General features: G+C 38.7%; 1 protein-coding gene across 1 annotated transcript in view; it reads left to right on the top strand.

The window, feature by feature from the left end:
- The window catches only part of RAB2A (RAB2A, member RAS oncogene family), a 99731-nt gene extending 90501 nt beyond the window's left edge, over positions 1-9230 (top strand). Inside the window, exon 8 of the mRNA XM_075584050.1 lies at positions 7667-9230. Within this exon, the coding sequence (XP_075440165.1) occupies positions 7667-7762 (96 nt within the window). The 3' untranslated portion in view covers positions 7763-9230. The remainder of the gene's footprint in view (positions 1-7666) is intronic.
- Positions 9231-13301: the final 4071 nt, after the last annotated feature.

The following is a 13301-nucleotide window of genomic DNA, read 5'->3' as shown; positions in this document are numbered from 1 at the left end:
ACACTTCATATTTCAAACGCTTTTATCGCCTGAACAGAGCATTAGTATTAAAGATAAAAAAAAACTACTTTGGAAAGTGCAAGAAAGGGGCTCTTAACACTTTGGGTTCCCCAAGATGTAGTCACTACAACATGGGGTCTGGCACTCCTGGGGCCCCATAACTTCTTGGTTACGTCAGGTCACAGGAAATGGGTGTTTTTCAGCTTGGCTCGCATCCTACATTACGGTGGATCTGAAGTGAAGGGAAACATTTGAGGACTACTCCTTCAGTTTCTGGGTTAAGGGCTGCTGCAGTCACATAACTTTGCTGTGGCGCTCTGATGCTGCAGCCCTCCGGCACTTAAAGGGTTAAAGTAAGGCGGAAGGAGTGGCTCACTGAGAAATGGCACAGACTCTGAAAACAATGACACTGACTTTGAAGCAGACCTTGGGCAAGTCACCATCTCCCTGTGTGCCCAGCACCAAAAAATAGATTATATGCTCTGGGCCAGGGGCTCATGCCGGGGGAAAAAAAAAAAAAAAAATATCCTTGTAAAGCCCTGCGGATGTAAGAACTACCTGCCGGCCTGCGACGCGCAATTTCATGTTGGTGGTATAAAAGTAAACCGTTAAGGTGAGAACTAAAGACAAAAAAGTATGCAGCATGAAAGTTATATATTATAATAAATACGTTAAACGCTTCTAAACATCTATACACTAAATAAATGCTATGGGCGTGAATACTGACAGCATTCAGACTTCTCAATGAAAACAGAAATCCCCAATAATACTCGTTTTGAAGACAACAGAGGACATTTCTTAAAATGTGATCAACACGAGATTTTTGCATGGCCTCAAAGATAACTTGTTAGAATATGAATTACCCTGCCAATACATGAGCTGACCACAAGGAGGAGCAGTGGGAGAGATGTTCTATTTCCATGTGGTTTCTGCGGGTCAGGGGTTGCAGACGTTGGCAGAGCATTGTGGGAAAGCTCCAGCAGCCCTGCAGCTGCTTACGCTACATGTGGCCTGCGAGTAAATGGAGGACTTAAATTTCAAGCACTAGTTGTTCCTAAAGCACAGATACTGCCAGGGTCGCCACCTGGCTCAGTTCTAACTGCCACAGAATTTGTTTCTTTTGTTTTCTTTTTCTTTAAGATGGAGTTGACTGCTGGTTTTGGATCCTTAACAGTTTGCAGTCTTTCCAAATACATTTTCCCCCCAGAGTTTGCTGTTCTAGTTAGATCTTTGAAGTTTCTTTATGAATCCATACCTATTCTTTTGGCATTTGTTATCCAGTTGGTCTTGAATCAGCCCTTATGCTAATATTGTAGTGTCTATGGAACTATTGTTCTAACTCATTCAGTGCTAGACGCATGTTACGTAGACCTCCATTAAATATGTAGTCTCACTTATTTGCTTGGCTTTACAATTTGTTTTCCATTCTCGTGCCGATCACATTTCACTAAAATGCTGCCATAATTTTATGATTAATTTTTTTATGTCTTGGTGTAAAGTACTGTTTTATATGCTCCAAAATATATCCGCTCATGTGAAGTTTTTAAATCTATACTTTTGAACCTAAAACAAACAATTAAAATGTATCCCAACACTTGAAACCAATTTAAATTATAGAAGGTGGTACATCGTCAAATTCAGTCACTATCGCATTTCTCACGTATGAAGAAAAGGGGGGCTGTGCTCTAAATAGTTAACAAGGAAGACTACCCAGCTACACAACAGAGCAATTACAAAGGATTTTGACAGCACACATTTGATCTCAGGTGATACCCTTTCATCTGCCATTTTTTTCTATGTACTCGTCATCCCCTTCTGCCTACACGGCCCTAACATCACATCTCTCCTTTCACTAGATCACTCCCAACCACAAGCTCTCACCTGCTCTGGCCCTTTTGTACCATTCTCTTTATCATAGATGAGAGCAGAGGATGTTACAGGATATCCACTGTATTTTCAGATATTTCATATACTATCTGTTCTCTAATTTGCAAATATCTCTTTCCTGACACATTTTTTGTTTCAGCGCCCCTCTTTCCCTCTGAACCTCCACTCCCCATCTTTGTACGTCAGGCACACTCCTATTGCTGTCTGCACCTGATTAATTCACTATGACTTTAGGCACACCTCATCTCCTCTCCTTTACTACTCTAATCCCCCACGCTTCACTGTGCCCCACTTGTCCCCTTTCTCTCTGTATCCTCCTCAACCACACCCCCCATGTCTTTGTACTCCTCTAAACTCTCCCTCCCTGCCTCTCTGCTATTATCTCATCCTCTTTGTCTTCCTGAGTGAGAGTGGATATGACACACGGGGGAGGGGAGATCATACATTATTCTAAGCCATCAATGCGAATATAAAAAGCTGCAGGAAAGTTGGGCAGGACGTGGTTCATTTGTTGTAGAAGTTCCTTGTTCCTGTGTAGCTTATAACAGCATCTGACTGCTTTACTGTGCCTTTATGGAGCTCTGATTGCAATCTGCTGTGAGAGCCAGCCGTCTGCGCTACTTAGCTGGCTCCATGCCAAGTCTGGCTCTTCCGAGTCCTCAAGAAGTTGCTACCAGCCGAGAGGGGGGAAAAACCAAAGAGCCATAGGGCATGCTTTTTATTAAATAGAAGTCAAAGAAAGCACAGAAACCGCATCAGCTGCTGTCAATATAGAGCCATTGCCAGAAACCCCAAGGCTACTACAGTTGCCGAACAACTGCCAAGCACTATAAATCTAAGATTTACTGTGACGCAAAGTTTCCTTAAGAGCTTAATTTCTGAAAGCTACTGTATTACTTCCCTCCTCCCCCCTAAAGTGCTGTATTTTTAGGTGAAATCCACTTGAGGGAGTGAGCGTTAAGATATAAGTGTGATCTTGATGAATGAAAGGAGCTGCGCCGTGTGTGGGTTCTTGGCGGGCTGCCATGTCTTTGGGGATCATAGAAATTATTGATGACACAGAACACTTGTATGCCTGTACTCTCCACAGCTGATTCAACATGGAAAATACATGCAGTCTGGAGAGCAAAAGTTTTTAGAGTTAGTTTTTTTCTTCTTCTTGGTTTCTATTGGTTCAGGTTCGAGAATAATAGTTTGACTTCGCTGCTATCAAGTGACAGACCTATCCAGACGTAAAGAGGGTAATTTGTAAGGCTCTGTTCTGTCTAGTGGAGTTGGGTTTAACCCCTTCATGCTTGCTTTACCCCACCACCAAATGGCAATGTAATGAATCGCATGCCTCTATGGTTGAGAAAAGGTTAACACAGCAGTCTTTCGCAAGCTTTTTTTAGGTGAAGTGCAGAAAACCAAACTTCATCTTAAATATCCAACATTTAGCTTCATCTGTCCTTTAAGGATCATACAGTAAGCATTTATTTACATAGGCTCACTTCCTGTTGCTTTGAGTGAAGATCTTAGGACTTTATTGTGATCGCAAAGGAAGTTGGAAGCCACTGTAGAAATCACAACTTCAGAGAAAAGGTTGTGCCACTGGCATGTGTTTATTATTACTTTTTTGTCTCATTGAGTAAGGGGACAGTCATGTATGGCACACCTGTGAGCACGTGACCTGTATATGGGACGAGGGTTAATACACACGGCTATCTAGCTGATCAGTTTTATCAAAATAATGATGAACAAAAAAATCAAACTTACATATCACCTAATATTGATCAGATCTGTTCCAAAGGGTCTTGATTGGAAATTGAGATTTCACGTGTTGCAGCATTGACACTCCCTTCGTTTAAATGGAACTCATTCAAAAGTAGGGCTTTATAGTCTAACTTGCCTTCATTGAGAACAACATAAACCCACCTTCCTGTGTTTTTAACCCACCCCTTTCATCAATCTGTACTGACAGCTTTACGACTTAAAAGGAAATAAACTCCCGTTGCCTTCCTAAACGTTGCCTCACTATATAAATGTGGGGTTCCCCGCACTCATCATGAAAAGAATCAAGTAAAAATTATTAGCAAAAAATATATTACTCTGGATAACAAACACATACAATGTGCCGTACTATATACATAAACTGTGAGAGCAGTAAAGTAGAAAAATACAACAAAAAAAACAGAAGCAATACGTTAAAAAATGGTGTAACCCTCAGAGGAGTAAGTGGACAGTGCCTATAATATGTATACGTTATATCAGTAACCTCTCAGTAAATATCTGAAGGTCTTAGTCTGTGCAAAAATGCTAAAAATAGCACCTAACAATAACACTGTTCATGATCTGGAGATCTAATGCAAAAATCTATATTCCATATAATCAATATGAGGGAAGAAAACAACACTAAAAACGCAAAAAATAGGAGGTAAAAAAAGAACATAGGCAAAACCTGACAAACAAATCACAAAAGATAGTCAATCTATAAACAAAACTTCAGAACTTTATTTCTACAATTCATGGACAAACGCCATCTTCACTGTTGCACTCAACATACACGTCTTGATATAAAAAATGGCCCTATAACTTCTATTTTTGCATGAGAAACAGATATCCGAGATTATACATAGAAAACACTGGGGGGGGGGGGGGGGTTATAATTTGATTTGTGTAATAGCAACAGTTACAAATATCTATTTATTATTCTCGTGAGTTGCTGTGAGGCCGAGGATTTTTCCCATTTAATAAATTTACACATTTTGGAATACCAACCTCTGATATTTGCAGATCCCCTTCAGGAATCTTTCTTTCTTTTTTTTCTTTCTTTTGTTTCAATCTTTTTTTATTGCAATTTGAGACATACACATTTTTTTTCTTTACAAAGGGAAAGTCACATTGAAGACGATACAACTTGTACAAGGATTATTGATCCAACATCAATGTTCATATCTGAGATATATAATCAATATTCAAATTAAGTATTTCAAGATTTATTGGTTGTTTACATATTTTTTCCCTTCATGGCTAATTACTGATCTAGTATTCCGTAGTCTCAAAGTGAGGAATCTCTTTCAAGGTACATTTGAAAGGGTCCTGTTTATTCTAGTGTCAGGGAAGCCATATTTCAAGCCCCCATCTTGTAAAACCAGATGTCCTTATATCTAGATACCTTCAGTCCCATAAAACCTATAACATTAGGCCCGGTGTGGTTTGACATGCCATGAAAACAATTATTGTATTTTTAAGAAAATTTGTAACCAACGTTAACCCCTTGTGTGCCAGGTTGATTAAAATAATTGAATATCAGTGAATATCTCATGCTCTTATCATGACAGGGACAGGGACCTATGATGTGTTTATTACTGGGATGTAAGGAAATAGGAATGTATTTTTAGTGGTAGAGGCACAATTAAGTTATCAATGTAAGTGTAAGATTGTCACTTCTGACATTAAAACGTTTGTTCTGTGAAAAAGGAATTATCAGATAATTATTGTAACACAAATATCTCTTTGTTCTTAAAGTAACCATGATGCCATCATTAGCCAAAGAAAAACAGTGGACATTACCGATATACCTGTTGATTATAGGATCAACAGTCTAGTCACCCAAAAAAAAAAAGTGATTTGGGATTGGTAAAATAATTTGTTTACGATTAATAATTTTAAAATGGCTATACTTGCCTGATTTTTTTACAATCATTTTGAATGTCAGTTACCTCAATCTAAACTATTAAATACGCCTCTACCAGTAGTTTACTTTGGGCCTAGGGACAGCCTCGGTCAGCCTGAAAATATATGGCAGTAAAATGACTCTATGCAAGCTCTTAATTTTATGACTGAGCCACCTGCGCTGAAGCAGGCATATTCTGAGAACCTGACCTGTTAGTGGTCCTTGAGGACTAGAGTTGGCCACCCCTGATGTAGAGGTAAAGTGAATGGGAATGACCTAATTCAGACATTAAATGTGGGTGAGTGATGCAGATTTTCCTTTCTTTTTAGTAAAAATTGATGGGTATTTTGGATACTTCTTCAACATTCATTTGTTGGACTACAACAGTGTTCTTCAAGTATTCCAAAGGGCTGGATTAGAAAGAATGTACAAGTAGAAGGGCCAGAAGTGTGCTTTATATACATCTAAAAAGACTTGGATTGCCATACTTCAACATTGGGTATGCATTTATAAGATTTGCACCATGTATTTTTTTATCACTTTTCGCTTTAGAATAGGGTTCAGTGATAAAAATGACACGTGGCTGCTTGAGCAACTGCAGACACATCAGTGGGGGCAGACAGTCCAACGACCACTCAAAGGTCCTTTGTGGACAGGATTTGTCCCGTAAGCGACATGTTGAAGAGCCCCGGAATAGAATTTGGGATGTTTCACTACAAAGGCTCCTCCCCTGCCCTTTTATGATGTCCCTATATGGTGAGCAAGGATTTCAGCCCATTCCCCTGCTTGTGCTTCTGACAGTGGCATGGGCTAACATTGAAGGAATATTTGGTTGATGTGCATCTTGTTTTCAGGGTGAAAGAGCAATGCTTCTTGACTATTTTTGTTTAAGAAAAATAATAGCATTAAAATGTTTGCAAAATGTTATGTTTCTGAGCTGAATTATCTAAATAAGCATTTTCACTTGCATGACCAATAATGTTTTGAATAAGTTACAAAGTATTGGATTCCATGTAGAAGATTCCCTCCCAATATGACCTGTTTTGAGAGTGAGCTCCATGTGATTCCCTTTAAAGTAGATTATGAACCATATTTAATTTTAAAAGCCACCACCCCACAGCTTGCAGTAGTGTAAACCCGGCAACTACTGCTCTTTGTTCTCACTTTCCACCAGGCAGCACAGAATGGTTTTCCATTCAGACGCCAAAGGGCCTCATCAGAAAAATATTGTATACGGTTCTACTAATGTCACCAACTAAGAGGAGCTTAGTAGCATTATTTAATTTAGGTTTTTTTTTTCATTTTGTAGGAATAAAATACACCGTTTAAAAATTGAGGAACAGGGGGGAAACCGGGGATAAACATCCTACTGTTGAGTATTGTTTAGAAATCTTAAAGAATAAACATGCAGGAGGAATGGCTCCTTTATACAACTGTTATCCTCAAAGCAAAAAAAAAGTATTTTAAAAAATAATTTCCCTTTTCAACGGTGATTATTAAACCATTAAAAAGTAGCCCATGTTAATATGTTTCCTCCACCCTCTGGCCATTTGAACCCTATTATGACATCACCAGAATTGTGTACACAACTGCGCTGCCATATGATTAAGCAGGAGAGGTAGGGGGAGGAACACGTGTCGTTACGCATAAAGGGCAGAGTTTAGAAAGCAGTAAATGGTTCAACAAACTAACCTCAACCTAGTCCCACTTAAATGAATAATTCCTCTGTATAATTGGCTTCCTTAAAATGCCATCATCATTAAAGTGGAAATGTAACATCTTTCTGTCTTGTGAAAATTGAAGTTTTTCTTTTCCGTAGGGACACCAATTTTTTATGGGCCCCTATTCTTGGCTGCTTGCTTAATGATGCCATTAATAATGTCATTAATGATGTCCGCAAAACAGATTAAATAAAGGTTTTAAAACCCCTCCAAAGTAACAGACTAGTTGGGGAAAGGTGTAGCCTGCATTTCAAATGACATATGCAATAGGAATTTTGAATGACAAACTAGGATCCACCGGGTTTCAGATTTAGTTCAGATGTTATGTTGAGGAAAAACAAAAATTGGATTGGTTATGGCATTGTTTTGTTAATACTTCATACCCTATTCCTCTCTGTTTTAGGCAAACGGTATTAAAATTGGACCTCAGCACTCCTCTCCAGGAGCACCACATGGATCACATCTTGGGGGACAGCAGGCTGGTGGAGGGTGCTGTTGAACCCTGTTTTTACTTCCGAGCAGCCTGCATAGTGGCCCATTTACTTGTTCTTTACCCTTCGTCTTCTCTCTCCCTCCCACTCCAGCAGAACCGAGATGAAGCTACTGTATAAATAGCTTTGTGTCCCAAACGAAGACTTTATCTTTGAAATTATGGTATACCTTTAAATTGTTTAATGTTCACTTTAAAAAGACCGATTTTGGAGATTGTATTCATAGCCACTTACTTTTTTGATTTCCAAGTTGATTGTGATTATTTTTGTTAAATGTTGTCTTGTGCCCTTGACTACAAACTGAATTGTATTAAACACTAAACAGTTATTGGAGTATTTTAATTGGTTTCTGTAGGTGGGTTTCCCAGCTTCTGTTGTGACCTGTTTAATATTGTAAACTTGTCCTACGGAGTTCGTCAATTTTTTCCAGTTTATTAAAAAAAAAAAAAAAAAATGCAAGCTGAAGGATTCTTTTTAATTCTGTATTTATCATTTACTTTCTGTATATATAGTTAATAACATGCTTGGGTATATTTGCCAAGCTAGAACTCTTTGAAGAATTTCCATTAACTCTGTGCTGTTTAGAGCTTACAACTAGAGAAGGATTGCTTTAGGATTAGCTTGTATGCTGAATTTTAAACATATTTGACACTATTGGCATGTTCATCTTCTTGTCATTCTCCTATCCAACAAATGCTTAATATATATTATTAGACGCAGCCTATGTGTTTACCTATTTTAATGCCAAATATCTGCTATTTGCTCATTCTTTTTTCAGCACCTCTTCAGAAATGGATTAGCTGTTTGCCTTAACCCTTAGGCTGCCGTTATGACATTCCCTGTATGCCATGCAGGTTTGCATGCCTGGAGCCCCCCTTACGACGTAGTGTGTCATGCTGCTGTTGCTCGTTTTGTAGGGAGAGATTGCGCGGGTGTGATCGGAATAGAAGTGGAGCCCCACCTCCTTCGTTCACATCATTGGTGGCAAGTTGTGACCATGTGATGGCTACCCCAAGCCATCGTGTGTTCACAATTCCCCACCCCAAGTGCCATCAGTCAGCAAAAGGTGATCAACACGGTCAAAAAATATTCTGCTGAATTTTACATAAAGAATGATTTTCTGTCCGTGTAACATAGCACATTTCGAGAAGTCTAATCTTTTCTTCAGAATCGCTATTGTTTTGTTTGAACCCGAGTGATTTGTAGGTACTGTATATTTCAAACAGGACAGTTTTTCGATGTACAGTGACTGTGTAAAGTTTTTTTGTTTCCTTTTTAGTAACATGTAATCTTTATTCTATGGTAAGCATCTTGTCTGTTGTGCAGGGGGGGGTGATAAATAAACCATACAGATTAAAAATCCTGCTTCAAGCCAACATTTAAACTGTTTGTTTTTTTTTCTTGTACTTTCTATTATTATTTTTTGGCTTCATATTAAATGGTTTCAACAGTGCAAAATAAACGCAAGTGTTTCAAGTTGTGTATTTTCTTTGTCATTAAGTTGAATAAACTGAAGTCACAAAACACCAGTGTTCTGCAGTTGTGCATCCCAAACAAATTATCAGTGTGTAGCTCAGAAGTCTAAAGTTACGAATCGGTGAAATAAAACCACCCTTAAAACCGCTGTGCTTGCACTTGCATTACTCAGATTCCCTGTGTTTAATTATCTGGTCGCTGTGCTGCAATTGTTCTATGGTTAAGGAGCAAAAGCATGTAACCCTCAACATTTGTAATAACCATTTATTTTAACCTGTTTCTTGGATCTGTTTAAAGAGGCAACCCAATCAGCTTAAAAAAAAAAATATATATATATATATATTTTTTTTTTAAATTAATATATGCTGCTTTTGATTACCTTTATTGAAAACAAATTATCTAAGCTGCCGATCGATTAGTTTTCCCATGATGGATCGTCAAAATCCTGCTTCACAGGGTTCACTAAATGACTACCTTTCCGTTTCAAATCAATCCTTCAGTCAGTGTAACTCTGTAATATAAGAATAGATTGTAGCTGCTAAGGTAACATTATCTATTATTACAGTTTGCAACTCAAACTGCTGGGAATATTGGCAACAAATTATCACAAACAGGAAAGTGTTGCACAGATCTTGCACTGCTGGGAAAGTGTGCTAAACCCTGCTATGGAAATTAATGGATTATTCGTATAGTAAAACTCATTAAAAATGACGTTGAATAAAAAAAAAATAGTAAGTATCTAACACATGTACACTATTGCTTGGATTGCCCCTTTAACTTGTTCAATTGAATTCCTTGATCTGGCATTTGGTTCAAATTTGAATTAAAGCAACGTTGTCAATTTGAACACTCAACACAATCTCACAAGGGTTTGACTGATTTAGAGACCCGTTTCCTGCTCAAAACCATCTAATTATGGAAGCATGCATTATAGAAATTGAAGTTCTACTTTATTTTTCTTCTTAGTAACTGCATTTTTACGTTAAGTGGTGTCGGCAACACCAGCTTCTGCACCACCGCTCCATAATAAGGAAACGTTTAAAAGGCTGCTGTTAGAGAAAATAGTGACTGCAGTTACATAATGGATGGATATCCCCACTGATTGTTTAAAATACTATTGTTTTTAAAGGCTACATTAATGAGTGGGCCATACTACTATGAACTAGTAGCAGAGGTAATTTCAGCAGGTGCATGCTTGGAGATTTGCCTTTTAATCCTTCAGCGCTTTGGGACAGCAACACATTTCAGAGTATTCAAGGCATTGCTAGAATGGCAAACCCTTCTGTGGTTACAAAAAAGACAAGTGGGAGTATTTAATATATTTATAAATATCTCCAAGACCTCTCAAAAATGACATTTAAATTGGTTCCCTTCTGCCTTTTTCTGTTTCACCGCAGGTTAACACCCCCGGTTGGTCCTCTTAAAGGAAGGATGGCTTCAGTATCATGGAGTAGAAAAAACCCCCACTAATTCACTGAATTACTGCCATTTGTATATTCAAGAGTTGAACAGTAAATCTGCCATGTGCAAAGGCTCACTATACTGTTTAAAAAAAAATGCAGCCTTATATAATTAGGGTCTGATAGGTAAGTGACAATCCTCCACTGGATAACGTACAGTAAATATAAAACACCAGGGACATAGCATGTTTTCCACATGCCTATTTAATTCACCCCATTGTCACTTGTACAGTGGTTAAGATGCAAACACATTCTGAAAAGTGACATGCAAAGGAGTAGTCGGTGTATTCCCTAGAGCTTTTTCCTGCTGGATTCAAAAACGTATACAGTTAAGCCTTGTTCCATCCGGCTCGTTCGAAGTGGGATGTGTGCTGGCAATACAGAGTACAGGCGATTGTGGTGGACTACTGACTACGGGTCCTGCGAGAAGCCGCAACCCGGAAGTGACGTCTGTGTTTTGCCGAGCCGGCAGCAGCAGCGCGCGGGACTGATTTGTGAGCCTCAGCACTCTCACCCCCTGCGCCTAACATCTGACTGGACTGGAAACCCGTGTACTGGCCTGTACTGGACTTACTATATTTTATATGTAAGTTTATACTTTTTATTACTTTATTTGTATAATACATGTACCTTAACCCTTGGTGCGCTTCTGTGTTTATTTCTGCCTTGTTCAAGGAAGACACAGAATCCGTGGGCTCGTGTAAAGACCGTTGTCATTATTTTGGAATCCTCCATTTGGGCTTGGTCACAGAATCTGCATTGTGAAGCTGATAATGGTTAAAAACCAGACACAATTAGGTTATGATGGGTAACAGGGAATGGCATAGACTGGAAAATAACATTTGAAGAATTGGAGATGTCGTTCCCAAACGCAGAAAAGTATTTGCATTAGATCTACTACTTCTATCATAAGAATAACTCAAAAAACATTATTTTGAATAAACGCATTAAAACAGTCATGATACAATGCAACTGCATATTTTAGGCTGCAGAGATTTGATCACACAAATTGGGCATAATACAAGTTAAGGCAAATGTCATTCTCCCTAAAGCGTATGAACCTCCGTACTTTTTAAATAGTCTTTAGTTTGTTTGGTAATTTTGTGGGACTAGGACTATGGCGTAATGAACCTTGTAGAGGAAGTGGAGACCCACCCATAGATTCCTTCTTTTGTTGAGTTCCAAAAAAAATTATCTTTATTTCCTGCATTATTCTGCTAACGTATGTTGGGCACGGTCTGAAACAATCAAATTTAAAAACAAAATAAAGACTTGTATGCAACAATTCTCTTTTGTGACGGGAAAATGAGCATTCATGATGTTAGCCTGTGTATATAAGAATACTGTGTTTATTTTTCTAGGAAATGTCACATACCTGTATACATCAAATTACTGTACCTTTATATAGAATGTGTAGGGCATAACATATTTGAGTGATGCCTCATAAAGTATGCAGTATTGGTCTACGCTCCTATTTGATATAAGAATATGGCTACTTATGATTACATTAATAATGGTATGTCATGTATGAACTACCAAGTGTAACTTGCAAACAAGCTGGAAATACCATTCTATCAGTTTTCCATAAGACGCTTGTGTAGCCTGTTTGCCATAATTTAGCAAAAGCATTTTAGATGTTTTTTTTGGGGTTTTTTTCCCACTGCTGACCAAGCTGTTTATCTCGCCTATGACATTTTATAGCAATAGAAGCGAATTCAAAGGGCCCTAGTTGTGGTGTGTATGTTAGCAGGCAGTCTTAAGGTTCCCCTGACGAAGTGTCCCACGTGACACGAAACGTGTAGGCGAGCCATTTGCATGCTGGGCACTAACATGATGACGCTACATGCCTAACATTGCTTACACGAGTGCAGGGACTACTACAAGTGGATGCCAGTCTGGAACTAACCCCAAATGCGATCCGGAGAGGGGGATTCTGTCTGGACTACGGAGCTTCTGTTTGAGTTTCTAGTGTACCAGCCTGGTGTACTTGGATCAATATGATCCTTATTTTATTGTAAGTTTTGTACTTTTTTAATGCTACTATAAATGGTCATATATTTTTTGAACGCTTAGTGATTCTTTCCCTTTTTTTCTGTGCCCCTATCCTTTTGTCTTTGTGTGTGAGTCTTCTCTAGCCCCGCTGATCACGGAAGATGGGGAGCAGCATTGAAGAGGGATTTTAAAGAAAACTTCTGACGGCCAGCGCACATTTAATACTGTACTCTAGCGTCTTAAGTACCTCCTAGTTGTACAGTGTGTGGGAAGTTGAACCTCAAGTCCATTAACTGAAGACTAATTATGTCGAGAGTTAGGTAGATAAGAAAGGTAGAGGAGGGTGAAAGAAAATAGTGAACACCGAAATCTGGATGATGGAGCTAAAGAGTAAATAGGACTGTAAGAACCACATATCTGACTGATGGTTGTGACGGTGAAAGGGTAACCAAACTCACTAATAAAGGTCAGGTCCACTTGGTGGCCCCTGATCCATGTTTTGGGGTCCTAGAGTGTCAGCTCTTGGACCTGACTGTCGTGTATGTACTACTGTGCCTGTATGTAAAATATGCGACAAAGAATTTTTGTGTTTTTGCCTTTCCAGAAGTGCTAGCAAGCA

Source organism: Ascaphus truei, chromosome 2 (assembly GCF_040206685.1).
Source record: "Ascaphus truei isolate aAscTru1 chromosome 2, aAscTru1.hap1, whole genome shotgun sequence".
Classification (NCBI taxonomy): domain Eukaryota; kingdom Metazoa; phylum Chordata; class Amphibia; order Anura; family Ascaphidae; genus Ascaphus; species Ascaphus truei.
Note: the sequence above shows the minus strand (reverse complement) of the source record. Positions and strands in the feature narration are given on the sequence as shown.